The 20,928-nt window shown below is 30.3% G+C and overlaps 3 protein-coding genes and 1 pseudogene across 3 annotated transcripts; 3 read left to right on the plus strand and 1 right to left on the minus strand.

Annotated features, from left to right (window-relative positions):
• The first annotated feature begins 6,352 nt into the window (after positions 1-6,352).
• On the plus strand, positions 6,353-9,578 carry LOC133812420 (receptor-like protein EIX2). The gene is made up of 3 exons (XM_062246314.1): positions 6,353-6,506; positions 6,710-9,171; positions 9,280-9,578. The coding sequence occupies exons 1-2, from the start codon at positions 6,353-6,355 to the stop codon at positions 9,166-9,168; spliced, it is 2,613 nt and encodes an 870-aa protein (XP_062102298.1). The 3' UTR covers positions 9,169-9,171; positions 9,280-9,578.
• Positions 9,579-10,337: 759 nt separating this feature from the next.
• On the plus strand, positions 10,338-10,838 carry LOC133812421 (receptor-like protein 35). The gene has a single exon (XM_062246315.1). The coding sequence runs from the start codon at positions 10,338-10,340 to the stop codon at positions 10,836-10,838; it is 501 nt and encodes a 166-aa protein (XP_062102299.1).
• Positions 10,839-12,159: 1,321 nt separating this feature from the next.
• Positions 12,160-15,518, plus strand: LOC133812407 (receptor-like protein EIX2). The gene is given in 3 exon segments (XM_062246306.1): positions 12,160-14,259; positions 14,261-15,069; positions 15,245-15,518. Coding segments are annotated over 3 exon segments (2,823 nt in total). The 5' UTR covers positions 12,160-12,246; the 3' UTR covers positions 15,246-15,518.
• A 798-nt stretch (positions 15,519-16,316) lies between these two features.
• LOC133812422 (beta-fructofuranosidase, insoluble isoenzyme 1-like) lies at positions 16,317-18,350 on the minus strand (annotated as a pseudogene).
• Positions 18,351-20,928: the final 2,578 nt, after the last annotated feature.

The raw sequence follows: 20,928 nt of genomic DNA on the forward strand, positions 1-20,928 counted from the left end.
AATGACTATAGATGGCCAATCAATAATCAATCAACAAGCACAAATTGTAAGGAATTGAAAAGAAGATGAAGAAGAAATGATAATTGCATAAGTTCATAATAAAGATTCAAGTGATTCAATTAACAGCCCTAAACAGAAAATTAGTTCATAATTGTCATTCTAATCACAAATGAATTCAAGAACAACATAAATAAATAGATGAATAACAAACAATTGAGAATCCTCCTTGAGTGTTCTCCAAGCTTTTCAGTGGCCAAAACTATCTCCTATTCCTCTCTCTATCTTTTTTATGTTTTTCATTTTCTCCTCTTATAAAACCTAATTTTCTTTTCATTTTTAAAAGAGGCAAGTCGCGGCTCTACTTGCACCATGCTGCGGCCCATGTCCTTAATTTATGAGAATTTGCACCTCTAGGCCGCGGCCCGTGCCTTTAATTTATGGGATTTAGCTCTGTCCACGACCCTCCTTAGCCATGACGCGGCCCAAGTCTCGACTCCAAAACAAAGATTTTGTGAAGAGGCTGGCCGCAGCTCTAAATTGCTCAAGTCGCGGCCCTTAAGGAATTTTTCAAGTCATGCATTTTTAAACCTGAAAAATCACCAATTTCGTCAAATCATGCCGAGATCCATCCTTTATTGAAAACAACACCGAAACTTGGGTTTTTCTTCTCTTTTTGAACAAATTTCCTCCAAGTATTCAAATTTTCCTTTTTATTCACTAAAACTGTAAAACAAACAAAAGCGTAAAACCACACTAAATGAAATAAAAATAACATAAAAGACTGCCTAAAACATCAACTAACCATGATATACACTAGACTCAACAGGTATCTTGTCAAAACATAGGATATTAAACGAGCAAAATCCCTTATTTAAAAGCTGTAGGTTTATAGCGAAGGGATATGAGGTTGATGCTTCCATAACTAGGAACAGACCCATTTGTTTGGATTTTTTTATTTTTTTTAAATTAAAAATTGAAATTGGGCATTTTATTTATGTGTTGTGGTCCTTTAGGATAAGAGAGGCAGATAATGGCAGAAAAAGCTGGTTGAGCTAGTGATTAAATTTCAGAAAATAAATTCAATATTCAAATGTGACAAACTTAGTCAACAGTGGGTGACATTTAATAAATTCACATGTTTTCCATGTCTAAGTCAAATATTACATTTGACTCCTGTTTACAAAATTTCCAACGATAGCTACCATACATCTAATTTGGTTAATTGTTTTTACATTAAAAAATGATATTATTTTAAGGGAAATGTAAATATTGTGCAATATTTGACACAAAAAATTAACTTGAGATATATTTAATATAATTTTTAATTTTATGCTACAATGCACAATTGTAAAAAATGATGTAAAAAATAATCTTTAATGCTCATTTGATATATATTGAAAATATAAAAAAAAAATTGTCTTTCTATATTATTGTTGATAGAGTTTATACCTTTTTGGATCATGTGTTTTGTTTCATTACCTGTTTGGACTCTGTGTTTTGATAAATTACTTTTTGGACCATATGTTTTGTAAAATAGTTAAAATAGAACCCTAAACTCGATTTTGGTTAATGTTTTCTCAACTAAAATCACAAATAATTTACCAAACTAACAATTCAGAACAAAAATAAAATCATTATGCTTAAAAACTGTATTGTTATATTCAATTTTTTCTTCATCAAAATTGAGTTTATGGTTCTATTTTAACTATTTTACAAAACATAGGATCAAAAAAATAATTTGTCAAAATATAAGGTCTAAACAGGTAATAAGACAAAACACAGGGTCCAAAAAGGTATAAACCCTTGTTGATATAGTATAAGATAATAATAAAATAATTAAATTAAAAGTATAATATTTAATGCTAGTAGATAAAGATAATACTAAAATAATAAAAATGACATTAAATAAAAAGTGTAATATTTATGGTTATGCAAAATATGCACCATAATATATTGTGTCTAATTTGGCCCAACTTTTAGCATGTGTCAAATTTAGTAAAGTGAGTTATATTTTAGCAATGCATCACTAATTTGACACTCCATTGAAAATACTTTTATTGAGAGAGCTAATTTAGCAAGTGAAAATGAGCCACACTATTAGATCATATTTAATGGATGGGATAAATTTTATATCCAATTTGACATTAAAAAAAAATGAGTCAATATTATACTTGGCCCAAATTTTGTAATTTTATTCCATTACACAAAGTGCAAAATTAACTTACTTTAAATGATTAAATAAAAAGTAAAAAAGATTTTGATTAAAAAATTGTATTAATTAGTATCAAAATAACAAATAAAAAAATGTAATGCTCATTGTGTATCAAAATTTAACTATATATAGTTGAAGTCTTCGAAGTACTGCCTTTTCTTCTGCTCTTGATTCTTCTGCCTTTTTTTTATGCCAAGCACTTGAAGAAGCTAAAATGCCTAGAAGATGAAGAACCATCAAGAAAAAGAAAATATATATTTAGTTTTTAATTATTTGAAGACTTTTTATTATTTCTATATTGAATTGGTTTGAATATATATTTTCTTTTGTTAAATTTTAAATGTATTTTAATTAATTTTTTATTTTTTAAAATCAATTTAAATAACATTTTAAAAAATATTATGAATAAACCAATTACATTACTCAGTCAACAGTTAACAACTTTAGTAGAGTGGGCATTTTTCTCACCAAAAAAAGATTGGATACTAACTCACAAATTTTTATAAAGATTACTAATTTGAAACTAATATTTTAATATACTTATATTATAATATTAATTAACTGAAACAACAAACAAAAATTTATTAAGAGAAATAGGTGAAAATTGAAGGCATCACATTATTAATTAATATAATTAGAATTGGTTAAAAAAAAAAAGCCAAATATATTAATATAATTAGAGATACAACTTTTGACAGCTGAATTGAATCAATTTATTAAGAGAAATAGGTGAAAATTGAAGGCATCACATTATTTTATTTTCAAGCATTAAATGAACGTTGAATTAATCTTCCTTTTTTGAATTTTCTCACTCATGTGAGTGAACCAAAATTGGTGCGTTGTTTGGTGCGTGGTGGGCGTGATCAGTCAAGGAGAACCACAAATAGACAATGATTTTGTTTTTTGTTAGTTATTTGCTTTTTTCTATAAATATATATATATATATGTAGTTAAAATTAAATAAAATAAAATAAAAAGGCCCGGCAAAGATTATTGATAATTGGCATGCCATAATATAGAAGTTATAACTGTACTGTGATACCCAGATCATTATACATGTTCATCTTTTACACTATTTTTAACTGAAGATGTAAATATTGTGCAATATTTAACACAAAAAATCAATATGAGATATATTTAGCACAATTTTTAATATTATGCTACAATGTATAATTGTAAAAAAAATGATGTAAAAATTAATCTTTCATTAATATTCATTTGATATATATTGAAAATATACAAAAAAGTAATAATTTTTCTTTATATTTTATTGTTAACAGTATAAGATAATAATAAAATAATAAGATTAAAAGTATAGCATTTAATACTGATAGATAAAAATAATACGAAAATAATAAAAATGACATTAAATAAAAAAGTATATCATTTATGATGATACAAAATAATATATTGTGTGTTCAATTTTGCCCAACTTTTAGCATGTGCCAAATTTAGCACATCTTTTGGCACACTATTGGAGCAACTCTTTTATAAAGTGAGCTATATTTTAGCAATGCATCACTAATTTGACACTCTATTGGAAATGTTCTTATTGAGAGAGCTAATTTAGGATGTGAATGAGCCACACTATTAGATCATATTTAATAGATGGGATAAATAAGTAAATTGAAAACCATAAGTAAATTAGTCAATTTACCCTCTTATTACTTTTGTTATTCATTATAGTAAATAATTAGTCAATTTACCCACTCACTCTTATTAGTAGTATGTTTTCGCCCTCTAAAAAAACACACATACCCGCGTGGGGTGGGGTAGCAGCTCGATCCGAGGCGATGTCGAGGTGGCGACTCCAGGGTGTCGTCGAGGTGGCAGCGTCGGGCGGCCGGGTAGCGTCGGGTGAAAAAGTCGCCGCTAATAATCAAGTGAAAAAATTGATGGGAAAATTCACGCGTTAATCTAGGTTTTTTTTTTTAATTTAGTAGGGGCGACATATCGCCGCTAATAATATAGTAAATTACAAAAAATACCTGATAATATATTATTAGCAGGGAATTTTCGTTGTCGTCGATAATATTTGAAATATCAGGGGCGACTTTATGTCATCGCTAATATTGTTGCCGCTAAAAAATATTTTTCTTGTAGTGTTTAATGAAATAAAAACAATTTTAGATTTGTTAATATATATTATATGTAATTGGATTGGATCAGTTTTTAATTAGATTTTGACAATGTCATCCGACATCCGATCTAGGGATGTCAACTTAATCCGCGGGATAGGGTCCCCGTGGGGGACATGACCCCCGTCCCAAACTCACCCTGTTTACATTGTAATTTTATAATAATTTATTTTTTAATATAAATATTACTAAAAATATATAATAAAATAATTTATATTAAAACATATATTTCTTGTTGGTATAATTTATTATTTTTTTAATTATTTTATATTAAAAAGTATTAACTATCTTAATTTATTTTATCAATTTTAGAAAAAAAATAATCATTTTTTAAACAGGTACCCCATGGGACCCCGACCTCGAGGAAGGGTGGGGATGGGGGAGTCATTCCCAACCTCGCCCCGCCCCGTTTACATCCCTATCCAATCCATTTATTCAAATTTAATCCAATCTATTTATTCAAATCCATTCCAATTGTAATTGGATATCCATTTTTTTGTCATTTTATTGAATTTGATTGATTCAGTGTAATTGAATTGATTTGAATATTGTCCTTCCTAACTTCAAGCACCAAAATTGGTTTAGTGTAATAAAAGTTTTGTGACTAAATGTTATTTTAGTCGTAACAATAATAGAGACAAAAAAATATATATATAATTTTTTTTAAATAACCTTTTTTTTAAATAAATAATAGACAAAAATATACTCACCATATATAATGTAAAAGATATTGACTTGCCTTGACACCAAGCAACACGCTGAAATATTAAATAATTGAAGTGTGACTACTTCAAACTACTTAATAACTTATATATATATAAATATAGTGGGATTTATTTTTAGTAGAACACGGTTGACAATGGAATATATATATTAAAGCACAAATTTGTCCCTTTCAATAAATAATAAAAAAGAAAAGGGAAAAAAGTTCAATACAGATCTAAATTTATAATATGATGACATTTTAGTAAAACATCCTACACCATCTTAATGTAAAATTATTTTACTTGTAATTGAAATTATTATATTATCCAATAAACTGATACATAAGAAACTAAAACCTTAGTTATATATGTAGCTTAATATTTGATTTTTCCTTATTGTCACTTTATTTTTATTTTTTTTTAAATGAATAAATGACTTGTTAAGTCATAAAAACATCCTAAACCATCTTAATTAATGTGAAATTATTTTATTTGTAATTAAAATTTAATGTAAATGATGTTGACTTATTTTGAAACCCAAGCAACACGCTAGAAGTTTGGGATATTATCTAAAATGATATATATTTTTTTCCAAAATAAATAGAAGAAAATGAGAGGTGAAGCAGCTTACCCTCTTAAAACCAAGCAACACGCTGGAAGTTTAATACTTTTATTTGTTTCATAATTTTGAATATTGGAATATAACTTATCTTAAAAGAAAAAGACACTTATATCTAGAAAATAAATATATGTTCATAGCTAAAATTACAAGATGTTTTAGTTAATTTATTAAAAAAAATTACTCTTTGAATTTGTTATATAACAAAAAATATATATAAGAAACTTCACATATAATTTTGAATACTAATAACAATTTTCTTTAATCAATATTTTGGAGTTCGGAAAAGAATTTAAAATAATTGTAAACATCAGAAATAATTGAAAAAAAAGATTAATCGAATTTTTAAATTTCAAGCTTCAATCAATCACACATTACTTTCAAGCCTTAAATAATCGTTGAATCTTCCTTTGTAAAATTTCTAAACCAAATAACACGTTGTCATTTAATGTGTGTGGGTGGGCAGTGATAAATATAAGGAGAGATACAAATATAAATTTGTATTTATTTATTTATTTTCTCTCTATATATATATATGTATAGTTAGATCAATGTGAGGCATTCAGTCATTGCTTATAATATAACTATTAATCACTTTGAATTCTCAATATGATGATTGTAATGCTTCTGCTCTTGCTAGCCAGCACTACTAGTCATGTTGTTTTGGGTAGTACTACGCATGCATCTGGGGTTTCTCATCAAGTTCAAAACTACTGTATCGAAACAGAGAGACAAGCTCTTCTCACCTTCAAACAAGGCCTTGAAGATCCTCATAACCTCTTACAATCTTGGACAAGCAACAACAAAGATTGCTGCACATGGAAAGGAATCAGGTGCGATAACTTGACCAATCATATTATCATGCTTCATCTTGATTCTTTTATTGATGGTATTTTGTATCCTATTTCCGGTGAAATTAGTGCCTCTTTGGTCCAGCTCCAATATTTGGAGTATTTGAATCTTAGTTACAATAACTTCACTAAAATTCCAAAGTTTATAGGAGCCTTCACAAATCTCAAATATCTTGATTTTTCAGGAAATTATATAACTGGAAATATTCCTTCAGAACTTGGAAACCTGACCAAGTTGCGTATTCTTGACCTTAGTCACTCTATTAGTGGTTTGACTGCTAATAGTTTCAAATGGCTTTCTCATATCTCTTATCTAAGAATCTTTAAACTGGGTGATACAAACTTCAGCAAAGCCAAAGACTGGTTTCATTCATTTAAAACAGCTCCCTCCTTATCAACCTTACACCTACATGATTGTGAATTTCCAGAGCTAGATGATTCCTCTTTTTCTCATATCACAAACTCTACCAATTCTATCACAACTCTCGATGTCTCTGGTAGTACATTTGGGTCTACAACAGTTTCTCGCTTGCTTAATTTGAGCAATAATCTTGTTGATCTCTCTCTGTTTGATAATAATTTCAATATCAAAGGCAATCATCTTCCAGATTCTTTTGCAAATTTGAAATCCCTTAGGCGTTGTTTCTTGCAATCCAATGAATTTGAAGGGAAAGTACCGAAATCGATGGCGAATCTTTGCGAGCTTCAAGAATTAGATTTGTCTTATAATGAATTCAATTCCACCATCATTGATATCTTGGAAAGCCTCCTTGATTGCAATAACAACTCGTTAGAAATTCTTAATTTGTCTCAGAATAGACTAATTGGACCACTGCCTAGAGATTTGTCAAGATTTTTGCACTTGAGAGAGTTGTATGTATCAGACAATAAGTTCAGTGACACTTTACCAGAGAGTATCGGCAAGCTCACTAGTCTTGAGTTATTAGACATTTCCAATAATTCTTTCATTGGATTTGTCTCTGAAACACACCTTGAGAAACTCTCCAAATTGAAACACCTTGACTTATCTTCCAACTCTTTAACTTTGAAAATGAATACCACATGGGTTCCTCCTTTTCAACTCCAATATATCAATTTGAGATCTTGCATGATAGGACCACAGTTTCCTTCTTGGCTTCAAACACAGTCAAATATTTCACAAATTGATTTATCTAGTTCTGGAATATCTGATGTCATTCCTGAATGGTTTTTCAATATGACTTCCAATTTAGAAGATTTGAATTTATCTTCCAATCTTATCAACAGCACCCTGCCAGACATTCTATTGGAATCTGCTATTAACTTTGCTTCGGTGGATTTAAGCTCCAACCAATTCCATGGCCATGTCCCTCTAAATTCTCTTTTCAAAGTGAATGAGTTGAATCTTTCAAATAATACTCTCATAGAATTTGACCCTCTCTTTTGCACCTCATTTAATGGGACAGTGCAGTTTCTAGATCTTTCTAATAACCAAATATTTGGAAGCCTTCCAGATTGTTGGTTTCGTCTACAAAATTTGGAAGTTCTCTATTTGAACAATAATAGATTGTCTGGAGTGATCCCGAACTCAATTGCTTCTCTTTATAAAATTCACACACTTATTTTGAGAAATAATAACTTGTCGGGAACTTTACCATCATCGATAAAGAATTGCACTCAATTGGTATTTCTTGATGTTGGAGAGAACAACTTGGAAGGAACTATACCAATGTGGATTGGGGAAACACTAACAGGTTTGGTTATCTTGCATCTCAAGTCTAATCATTTTCATGGAACAATTCCATTGAGTCTATGCCATCTTCAACAAATTCGGATATTAGACATTTCCCGAAACAATATATATGGAGCTATACCATCATGTATAAATAACTTCACTTCTATGGTTGAGATAATTAAGGAAGATGACTTTTTTGAAAAGCATGTTCAAATTGACATACCCTGGCACAGTGACTCCAGTAGTAGTTATGTAACGTCATATGACATGAAGGCATTGGTAACTTGGAAAGGAAAGGAGTATGAATATCAAGAGATTTTGGGTTTGTTGAGAGTGATTGACTTTTCAAGTAATAGATTGACTGGAGAGATTCCTAGGGAGCTGACAAATCTTTTGGGACTAGTTCAATTGAACTTGTTTTGGAATAATTTGAGTGGAGCCATACCTCAGAAAATTGAGAACTTGAGCAAACTCGAATCACTAGATCTGTCTCATAACAATTTTACTGGAAAAATTCCTATTGGCTTGGGAGAATTATCATTTTTGGAATATTTGAACCTGTCATATAATCATTTGTCAGGAAGAATCCCTACTGGTACTCAATTACAAAGCTTCAATGCTTATTCATATGTTGAAAATGATGGACTATGTGGAGCTCCTCTCTCTGAATGCCCTGGTGATCATATAGCTTTCAAGGATAATCCTCATTCAGACTTAGATCAAGAACGGTTTGACATGTCATGGTTTTACATTGGACTTGAAGTTGGATTTGCTTTTGGTTTTATTGGAGTTTGTGGAGCTTTGTACCGAAACTACTCATTCTTATTGGAGACTTGCCTATCTTCGAGGTGCTTGAATACATTTGGAGATTGGCTTTATGTGATGATTAGCATTAGAATTTCTAAATTGAAGAGATGCCTTCAAAGCTAAAAGGTTAGTATTTTTGTTTTACTAGATCTGTTAATAATGATTGTTGTTTCTCTAAATTACTAGTTAAATCTTTTCTGCCAATAAAATTGATACTTATGACAACATATTTAGATACTTCATATGGAGATCAAGTCTTGGAAATCTGTGGTGCTGTCTATATACTTTTGTTGAATGAGAGGACTCAAGAAGAGAAGAATGAAGATGAAGTGTACTTGTTCACAAAATATATAGTTACATATTTATATAAATTTGTTGGTATTGATTGTTTTCAGCTAGTACAATTTAATTTACAGCACGATTTTAACTTGTATTTCTGTTTTTCCTTGAGTGAAAGATACCTTTATGGTAAAATATGTTATATAAAATAAATAATTAAATATACCCTTCTGTTGGTCAAATCATTTTCAATACCTCTGGCTAAATGAATTTTATGTAGTGCCTCAATTTTAATGGTAATTAAATTGGGATCCGTATGTATAACATGTTGAAGTACCATACAAACATATAATAAGTCAATATTTAAAATCAATATCAGCATAATTTTTTGTTATAGTTTTGGAAATGATACAACAATTTAAATACTTTAATATGAAATTTTAATATATATATAATGATAAATTATTATGACTCATTTATTATTTATTTAATTGTTTTAATTTATTTACCTTATTTACATGACTTTACTAAAAAAAATTTATTTATTTACTTTATTTAAATGATTTTAAAATTGACGGTTTTATAAAATAATTAAAAAATGTTAAATCTAACTAAAAATAATTTATATATAATTATTTGAGAATAAAAATTTGATTATATATATAATTATTATAAATTTTTAAAATATGTATACATGTTATATATTTATGTATAGGTATCACTTTTGAAGTGATTGTTTTTCATCATTATCTATAAATACGTTTAATATTTTAAGTCATGTTGCAATTTTATTTTATTTTTCACATGTGGATTTATAATGTAGTAACAGGGGATCTCCCGCAATTTTTTTTTTTAATTTTGAAATAATTTAGGATGTTAAAATCAGGATTTATACAATTGGATCATTTGACACGTCGGTAATATGGAAAGAAAAGGGATATGAGCATATACAAAATTTGGATTTATTTAGAGTCATTGACCTTTCAAGTAATAAATTGATTGGAGAAATTCCTATGGAGTTGACTTATCTTGTGAGACTAAATCAGCTGAACTTGTCAAGAAATAGTTTGGGTGGAGTCATACCTCAGAACATTGGGAATTTAAGTCGACTAGAATCACTAGATTTGTCTCATAACAATTTTAGTGGAAAAATTCATACGGGCTTGGCAGAATTATCTTTCTTGGCATACTTGAATCTATCATTTAATCATTTGTCAGGAAAGATCCCCACAGGTACTCAATTGCAAAGTTTCAATGCTTCTTCATATGTTGAAAATTTTGGATTATGTGGACTTCCTCTTTTGACTGGATGCCCTGGAGATCATTCAACTTCTAGAAATCATGACAATAAATTCTACAATGAACTTGATCAAGAATGGTTTGATATGTCATGGTTTTTCATTGGTCTTGAATTTGGATTTGCTCTTGGTTTTATTGGAATTTGTGGAGCTTCGTTACTAAATTTTTATCGGAGACTTGCTTATTTTCGATGCTTGAATAAATTTGAAGATTAGCTTTATGTGATGATAAGAGTTAGAGTTTCTAAATTGAAGAGATACTTCAATGCTAAATGGTTAGTAATTTTGTTTTCTTTTTTTTATTGTAAAATATGTACATAATGATTCAACTAACTAGTTAAATTTACTGGATTCCACTTATTATTCAAATAATGATCCTAATTCTTTTGTATTTTCTTAAAATATAATTAATTGATGAAATATTAATGTATTTCATCTTTGTTGTCACAGATTTATTTTTGGAGATCTCATCTTGGAGAACTAGAAAAGAAAGAATAAAAATTTAGTGATTGTTCAGTAAATTTTCTTTCATATTTATGTGATCATTTGAATTTGCCAAGCTATATATATTCTCTTTTGTATTTCTTTTTTTTTTCTTTCTAGTAAAACACTTATGTAAGAAATAAATAAATGTATCATTTTGTTAGTTGAGTTTTTTTGACGTTGATTTGGCTAAATGTGTACCTTGAACTTTAAAGATAATCAATGAGATCAAAAGTGTATAGACTAGGCATATATAAATATAGGGGATGGCTTTGGTGCGGGCGTACGAAACGCCCGCAAATTTACGGCTGTTATCTTCTGCCTTTCCATTGGACAGTTGATAAAAGTTGCACAGTTTTAAAATAGTAATGAGTTTATAATATACTAATCCTTTTAACACTTGCTGTACTTGGAAACCCCCAATTTATAATATATGGAAACCCTATATCTTACTTGTAGTCTTCCCCGTTTGAACCCGAACCTACCATTTTAGGTTCTAAAATTTTTTTTCTAAAAAATATATATATATATAAGGGATTGACTTATACACATATAAAATCAAATATATATATATATTTATTTCTTAAATAATATATATAATTAGGTAATATAACCATGTCTTATGTTGTCTTTATAATAAATAAAAATACTAGTTTGGCTTTGTATTTTATCTGAATACTTGATCGGCTTATATATTTTATTAAAAAAAATTACTCTTTGAATTTGTTATATAACAAAAAATATATATAAGAAACTTCACATATAATTTTGAATACTAATAACAATTTTCTTTAATCAATATTTTGGAGTTCGGAAAAGAATTTAAAATAATTGTAAACATCAGAAATAATTGAAAAAAAAGATTAATCGAATTTTTAAATTTCAAGCTTCAATCAATCACATATTACTTTCAAGCCTTAAATAATCGTTGAATCTTCCTTTGTAAAATTTCTAAACCAAATAACACGTTGTCATTTAATGTGTGTGGGTGGGCAGTGATAAATATAAGGAGAGATACAAATATAAATTTGTATTTATTTATTTATTTTCTCTCTATATATATATATATGTATAGTTAGATCAATGTGAGGCATTCAGTCATTGCTTATAATATAACTATTAATCACTTTGAATTCTCAATATGATGATTGTAATGCTTCTGCTCTTGCTAGCCAGCACTACTAGTCATGTTGTTTTGGGTAGTACTACGCATGCATCTGGGGTTTCTCATCAAGTTCAAAACTACTGTATCGAAACAGAGAGACAAGCTCTTCTCACCTTCAAACAAGGCCTTGAAGATCCTCATAACCTCTTACAATCTTGGACAAGCAACAACAAAGATTGCTGCACATGGAAAGGAATCAGGTGCGATAACTTGACCAATCATATTATCATGCTTCATCTTGATTCTTTTATTGATGGTATTTTGTATCCTATTTCCGGTGAAATTAGTGCCTCTTTGGTCCAGCTCCAATATTTGGAGTATTTGAATCTTAGTTACAATAACTTCACTAAAATTCCAAAGTTTATAGGAGCCTTCACAAATCTCAAATATCTTGATTTTTCAGGAAATTATATAACTGGAAATATTCCTTCAGAACTTGGAAACCTGACCAAGTTGCGTATTCTTGACCTTAGTCACTCTATTAGTGGTTTGACTGCTAATAGTTTCAAATGGCTTTCTCATATCTCTTATCTAAGAATCTTTAAACTGGGTGATACAAACTTCAGCAAAGCCAAAGACTGGTTTCATTCATTTAAAACAGCTCCCTCCTTATCAACCTTAGAGCTATCTTATTGTCAATTTCCAGAGCTAGATGATTCCTCTTTTTCTCATATCACAAACTCTACCAATTCTATCACAACTCTCGATGTCTATGGTAGTACATTTGGCTCTACAACAGTTTCTCGCTTGCTTAATTTGAGCAATAATCTTGTTGATCTCTCTCTGTATTATAATAATTTCAATATCAAAGGCAGTCATCTTCCAGATTCTTTTGGCAATTTGAAATATCTAAGGCATTTATATTTGAATGGATTTGATGGGGAAGTGCCGAAATCTATAGGGAGTCTTTGCAGGCTTCAAGAATTACATTTGTCCTATAATGAATTCAATTCCACCATCATTGATATCTTGGAAAGCCTCCTTGATTGCAATAACAGGTCGTTAGAAATTCTTAATTTGTTTCAGAGTAGTCTAATTGGACCACTGCCCAGAGATTTGTCAAGATTTTTGCACTTGAGAGAGTTGGATGTATCAGACAATAAGTTCAGTGATACTTTACCAGAGAGTATCGGCAAGCTCTCTAGTCTTGAGTTATTAGACATTTCCAAGAATTCTTTCATTGGATTTGTCTCTGAAACACACCTTGAGAAACTCTCCAAATTGAAACACCTTGACTTATCTTCCAACTCTTTAACTTTGAAAATGAATATCACATGGGTTTCTCCTTTTCAACTCCAACATATCAATTTGAGATCTTGCATGATAGGACCACAATTTCCTTTTTGGCTTCAGACACAGTCAAATATTTCATATATTGATTTATCTAGTTCTGGAATATCTGATGTCATTCCTGATCAATGGTTTCTCAATCTAACTTCCAATTTAGAATATTTGAATTTATCTTTCAATCTTATCAACAACACCTTCCCAGACATTCTATTGGAATCTAATAAGTTTGCTTTTGTGGATTTAAGCTCCAACCAATTCCATGGCCATGTCCCTCTAAATTCTCTTTTCAAAGCGAATGAGTTGAATCTTTCAAATAACACTCTCTTAGAATTTGACCCTCTCTTTTGCAATTCATTTAATGGGACAGTGCGGATTCTAGATCTTTCTAATAACCAAATATTTGGAAGCCTTCCAGATTGTTGGTTTCGTCTACAAAATTTGAAAATTCTCAATTTGAACAATAATAGATTGTCTGGAGTGATCCCGAACTCAATTGCTTCTCTTTATAAAATTCACACTCTTATTTTGAGAAATAATAATTTGTCGGGAACTTTACCATCATCCATGAAGAATTGCACTCAATTGGTATTTCTTGATGTTGGAGAGAATTCCATCGTGTCTATGCCATCTTCAAGGAATTCGGATATTAGACATTTCCCGAAACAATATATATGGAGCTATACCATCGTGTATAAATAACTTCACTTCTATGGTTGACAATATATATTCTATAATTGACAATATATATGGAGCTATACCATCTTTTCTACTTCAATTTGCAAAGAAAGTTCAAATTGGCATATCCTGGGAAAGTGATTCCAGTAGTACTACATTGTTATATGACATGAAGGCATTGGTAACTTGGAAAGGAAAGGAGTATGAATATGAAGATATTTTGGGTTTGTTGAGAGTGATTGACTTTTCAAGTAATAGATTGACTGGAGAGATTCCTATGGAGCTAACAAATCTTTTGGAACTAGTTCAATTGAACTTGTCACGGAATAATTTGAATGGAGCCATACCTCAGAAAATTGGGAATTTGAGCAAACTAGAATCACTAGATCTGTCTCATAACAATTTTACTGGAAAAATTCCTATTGGCTTGGGAGAATTATCATTTTTGGAATATTTGAACCTGTCATATAATCATTTGTCGGGAAGAATCCCCACTGGTATTCAATTACAAAGCTTTAATTCTTCTTCATATGTTGAAAATGATGGATTATGTGGAGCTCCTCTATCTGAATGCCCTGGTGATCATATAGCTTTCAAGGATAATCCTCATTCAGACTTAGCTCAAGAACGGTTTGACATGTTATGGTTTTACATTGGACTTGAAGTTGGATTTGCTTTTGGTTTTATTGGAGTTTGTGGAGCTTTGTACCGAAACTACTCATTCTTATTGGAGACTTGCCTATCTTCGAGGTGCTTGAATACATTTGGAGATTGGCTTTATGTGATGATTAGCATTAGAGTTTCTAAATTGAAGAGATACTTCAATGCTAAATGGTTAGTACTTTTGTTTTCTTTTTTTTATTATAAAATATGTACATAATGATTCAACTAACTAGTTAAATTTACTGTATTCCACTTATTATTCAAATAATGATCCTAATTCTTTTGTATTTTCTTAAAATATAATTAATTGATGAAATATTAATGTATTTCATCTTTGTTGTCACAGATTTATTTTTGGAGAACTGTTCCCGAGAACTAGAAAAGAAGAATAAAGATTTAGTGATTGTTCAGTAAATTTTCTTTCAGATTTATGTGATCATTTGAATTTGCCAAGCTATATATATTCTCTTTTGTATTTCTTTTTTTTTTTTCTTTCTAGTAAAACACTTATGTAAGAAATAAATAAATGTATCATTTTGTTAGTTGAGTTTTTTTTACGTTGATTTGGCTAAATGTGTACCTTGAACTTTAAAGATAAATTCAGATCAATGAGATCAAAAGTGTATAGACTAGGCATATATAAATATATATATATATATATATATTTATACCATTTGAACTTGACACAGTGAAAGTTATTACACTACTGACACATTCCTCTTTAGAGAAATTTGTGAACGAGCAGATGGGTTTGGAAATTTTCTTAAATTTATATAATATGAATAATAATAATAAACCATCAAAATATATGTAAAAAAATTCATTTCAATTAAATATTTTATAAAATATTATTCAATGCATATGCTTTAAAAGATATTAATCATTGCCTTAATTGAAGTTGTAAAAAGAAATAATTTGGCTTAAACGGTTAGCTAGTGAACTTGGATTTGAGCAAGGTAAGACTGTTGTATTTTGTGACTTCTAAAGTGCTATTCATTTGTCTAAGAATAGCATATTTTATTAAAAGATGAAATATGTAGATGTTTATCATGGTCGAGAGAATGGTCATTGATTAGCTAAATATTGCTCTTCATTGTTCATAAAATTTATAAAAAGAAGTTGTCATAGTTGGCTGAGTTAATTGACTCAGTTGGTGTCATCTAATGTAATATATATATATATATATATAAATAATAGAATGGCTTAAGATTAGGAACTAGTTTTGTATCTTCATTGTTATATACTTTTCAATGATTCATTGAATAGATGAAAGGCTTTTGTTCAAAACGTTGCATGTAGTACCCAAATTTAGTTAGTCTCTTTTATTTTTACTTAAAATTTTAAAATTGTTAATTAATATTCATTTTTTTATTTAACGAAATTTGCTAATTATTGTGTAACGAAATATATTTGAGAAAATGAAATCAAACTGTTTATTAACTAAAGCTAGCCATTATTAATGGATAGAAATTCACCAAAAACCAATAGTAAATCTAAAGCTAAAAAAATAGAAATAAACATCTGAAACTGCTAAAATCCGAAAAAGAAAAAAAGTAAGACTGAAACTAAATTTTCTAATAAAATACTTATTTCTAAATTTTAGTTCATGACTATTGATCGTTTCATACTCCATGCATGAAGATTCTCTATAGTCACAGTCTCACTTCCATTGTTAAACACATACAAATGTGCATCATTTCCAATTGCCAAACTTGGATAAACTCCGGATGTGATACATGTTTTTCCCTTTTCTCCAAAGCTTTCAACAACAGAATGATCAACCTGCATACACACAATTCAAAAATATACAACAATTATAGAGAAATTGGTGAAAATAGCTTATTTTTTAAGTGATTTTGCACTCTGACCTACTTCTGATAAATTTTTTGTAAAATGACATCTGTCTAAAATTCAACCAGTTGTCTAAATTTTTTTATTAGATGCAAAAAATTATTAAAATTAGGCTAAAGTGCAAAATGACTTTAAAAAATAGGTCATTATTTTGCAAAGAAACCCTAACTAATGTATTAAAATTAAGCTAATTAAAACAATCTCACTAAAATATATTGGTGTAACTAGTAACTTACCAAACTTATAAGAGAAAGTTTATTATCAGTTATATCAACATCTACAAATCCAGCAAATGATGGCTTATATAAGCCAGGTGATAAAGAAGAGCTGCATACCAAAATCAACCAAAACAAATATTAAAATAATTATATGCATAATTATTATAATTAATAATAAATGTGATTTGAAAAACAAACCTTGATGCATCAGAGCACATAAGAACTACATTGTTTTCTGGTCCTCTAAATATTCTGAAGAACACAGGAGTATATTCCTCTAGGTTTTCAGAAGCTAATGTAAGTAGTCCAAATGGTCCAATACCACCTTCAACTTGTGATCCTTTTTGTGCACAGAGATCTTCTACATTATCCCAACTTAAGTCTAATTTCTCAGCTTTGGCCAAACTTGGGAATGAAAATACAACATCTACATCAGCCTGTAACAAACAAATATATATAATTAATGAGAAATTTGTGAAAATGATTTTTTTTTATGATTTTGCACTTTGACCTATTTTTTTTAATTTTTTGCAAAATGGCTTGTCTAAAATTTGACCTTGTCTAAATTTTTCGACTAGCTATATCTAAATCATGAGAGATCATTTTGCAAAGAATTTTTAAAACTAGGTTAGAATGCAAAATAATTTTAAAAAAAATAAGTCATTTTGCCGATAGAGAAAAAACTTTCAAATTTTCAAAAAATTATGAAATAATAATAACAATGATTTTTGTCATACATGGGCCGCAATTATTCCTTTGATTTAAAAAACATCTCCTTTCTGAAGTTTCAGAGTGTTTATTTCAACCTTTTGATCTCTTAAGGTTTCAATCTCTTCAATAGGCTATTGTAACAATTGTTTTCCATTAGGATATCAAGCCACACTGTCCTTGGGATTAACTAGTGAAAAGAAAAAATATATATTAATGGCACAAGATAAAAAAGTATAAATTAACTCTTATATCTAGTGAGATTCAATATGTAAATATCTATATATATACCTGGGTTCCAGCCCATCCTTTAGCTACATCATCATCCCTAGTATCAGACTCATTGGCCCAACCCCACAAAATCCTTCTCATCTTAAGAGGATCATAAAATGTCTTTGAGGCATAGAAATTTCCATAATCATATCTCAAACCAGCCCAACCATCAATAGAGGTGTTATCAGGGACATACCTATCTTTATTAGGAAGATAAGTACCAATGGTATAGTACTCATACCTGGTAAGGTCAAGACTAACTTTGAATACATGTTTAATACTTTGTCCCATAGCAGAAGTGTCCAAACCAGTTTTGGACCTTGGCTTAAACGGTTGGCTAGTGAACTTGGATTTGAGCAAGGTAAGACTGTTGTATTTTGTGACTCCCAAAGTGCTATTCATTTGTCTAAGAATAGCATGTTTTATGAGAGGATGAAACATGTGGATGTTAGACTTCATTTTATAAGGGATATCATCTCCAAGGAGTTGATTGAAGCGGAGAAGATTGATATTGAAACAAATCCAGCAGAGAAATTTGCTAAAGTTATTTTAGTTATAAAGTTCCAAGAGACTTTGGACTTGCTAAAACTTAAACCTGATTAATCACAAGTGATAAAAGGGTGCATTAGCCGGATTCACTATTAATAAGAAGCAAAGGTGGAGATTATTGAGAAGTGTTGCCTCACATTAATAAGGTCTGAACTTTCAGATGTCTTAACATGCATTTTGAATGTCTCGTCATATCTGAGTTTATATTAAGCAAATAAGCTCTGGTGTGTTTTGCTGATATGGCTGACCTTTTTATTAGAGCTATATACACCCATTTTGTTAAGATCTTAGTAGATCGAACTAGAGAGAAAAGTTTTCTCGTTTTGAGAGCATTTGTAATTCAGATATCTCTAGGTTTGTAACTCTTCTTCTAATTGTTCTTGATACACAATTCACTACAAGAATTGAGGTCGTTAGCGGCGGGGTCCTCCGCCGCTAATAGTTGTTAGATTCGCCGTTGATACGTATTAGCGGCAGCGGTTCGCCGCTAATGACCTGCCTCAAATTATTTGTCGTTATTAATGATTAGTAGCAGCGGACTGACACACCCGCCGCTAATAGTATATTATTAGCGGCAGATATTAGTAGCGGGTCCCGCCGCTAATAACTGTGCCAGATGCATTATTATTAGCTGCAGGGTCCGTCGCTATTAATGTTTTTAAAATATAATTTAAAAAAAATTTGAAATAAATTAATATTTATTATATTAAATTATTTTTAAAAATAATTCATAATAAAATCTAACAAAATAATCATTTAATTAATTTAAACATAACTAACATTAAAATTAATGTAAATAGTTTTAATATTTATCAAACTAGCTAATATCGCTATTATCATTAAAAATAAATGCAGTATTAATTTAATCAAAATACATAAACTAATAACTAAATAAAATCATTAAGATTAATATTGAAATTGTCCTCGTCTTCAACACTTTGGTGTGGTTGTGAGGGCGACGGCTATGGCAGTGAAGGAATATAAGACTGCTGTGAAGATCGTCCGAGCGTGAGGTCCCCAAACTGATCTCGAGGCTGTGGCTGCGACCCGCCCCCAAACTCACCATATCTCACATATGGCTGCTGCGACGAACCTCCAACCTCCCCATACCTAACATTAGGTAGCGGATGTTGCATCGATCCTCCTTGAAAATCGGTAAGGCTAAAATATAGTGGAGTAGACTGGGAAGAGCGTCCAAAAATGTATTGGTTTGGATATTGAGGAGGTTGTTGCGACGACACATGTGGCAGATACGGTGGAGGAGGCTGGTACTGCTACTGTGGCGGATACTGTGAAGGAGACTCGTACTGCTGCTGTGGCGGTGTATGAAGGTCAGGATGGGCGGTTTTACTCTGAGAAGACGAATCAACTTCAGATTGTGGTGGCAAATACCTCTGCTGAAAACTGTCAAACCATGGGTCATACAGATTACTGGATTGCTCAGGTACCACCTTCTGAATCGTCTCACGTATTGCCTTCATCATCAAAGCCATAGTAGCCATATCTTCATTAGGCGTAGCAGCAGTATTTGCTTGGGACTGACTTTGATCTGTAGAGCTGGAGATTGTCTTTCTTGCCTTCCCTTTCACCCTATAACCCACTCCTCTTTGGTAGTCAGATCTCTCCCCGAATACTTTACTTAGTATCTCGTATTGATCGACCGGGGACGAATCAACGCCAGATACATTAAGAGATCCCTCACTCTGTTGTTGACTCTGCCTCTCAAGCTGTGACCTCTGAACCTCTGTCACCATTTTTTTCCTGTATAAAGATAACATTATAAAAAAAATTAGAAACGTTAGAAACAAAAAAACAATACTATTAACTTACATAATCTTGTTGAGCTACCTCATTGACAAAAGATTTTGTCGATTTTTTCATATGAGCATCCCTCCAAGCATCAACAACATGCGCATATGGGTTCTCCTATAAAAATGTAAACAAAATTTTTAGAATGTGTTATTTTATAAAATTAAATTAACATCTTCACTTACATATTCGTGACGCTTAGCTGCCAACGATTTTGTGCCTTGTGTTGTTACATACTTCATTTGTTTTCTGTTTGCTTGATTTTTAGCTGAACGAGCCAAAAATCTTTCGCTAAAAAACAATTCACAAATATTCTTCCAAGCCTCCTTAGTGCAATGGTCAGGTCAAAATCAAATGGGAAAATGGGAGAGCCATGCTGAAGTAAAATTTCAGATCTCCAATACAAATTATTTTTTATTTTAGTAAATATAAAAGTGATATTTTTCTAAATAAATAGTGCTATTTAAAAAAAATTGTGACCCTTATTCAGTTGGGGGTCCATAGTCTTCGGCTTTGCCTGCCAATAGCCCATACCAATTCTGTACTTTCACACAAAGTGGGCTCTTAAGTAAGGTGGGTAAAGCTAAGATGAAATTACACATGTTATATGGGAATTTTAATA

Source organism: Humulus lupulus, unplaced genomic scaffold, assembly GCF_963169125.1.
Source record: "Humulus lupulus unplaced genomic scaffold, drHumLupu1.1 SCAFFOLD_29, whole genome shotgun sequence".
NCBI lineage: Eukaryota > Viridiplantae > Streptophyta > Magnoliopsida > Rosales > Cannabaceae > Humulus > Humulus lupulus.

Excerpts from the sequence above, each read along its gene's own strand:
- LOC133812421 (XM_062246315.1), top strand. The coding sequence starts at position 10,338 with ATGGAGTTGACTTATCTTGTGAGACTAAATCAGCTGAACTTGTCAAGA.
- LOC133812420 (XM_062246314.1), top strand. The coding sequence starts at position 6,353 with ATGCATCTGGGGTTTCTCATCAAGTTCAAAACTACTGTATCGAAACAG. Across the intron at positions 6,507-6,709 it reads TGCACATGGAAAGGAATCAG|GAAATTATATAACTGGAAAT; the intron begins GTGCGATAACTT and ends TTGATTTTTCAG.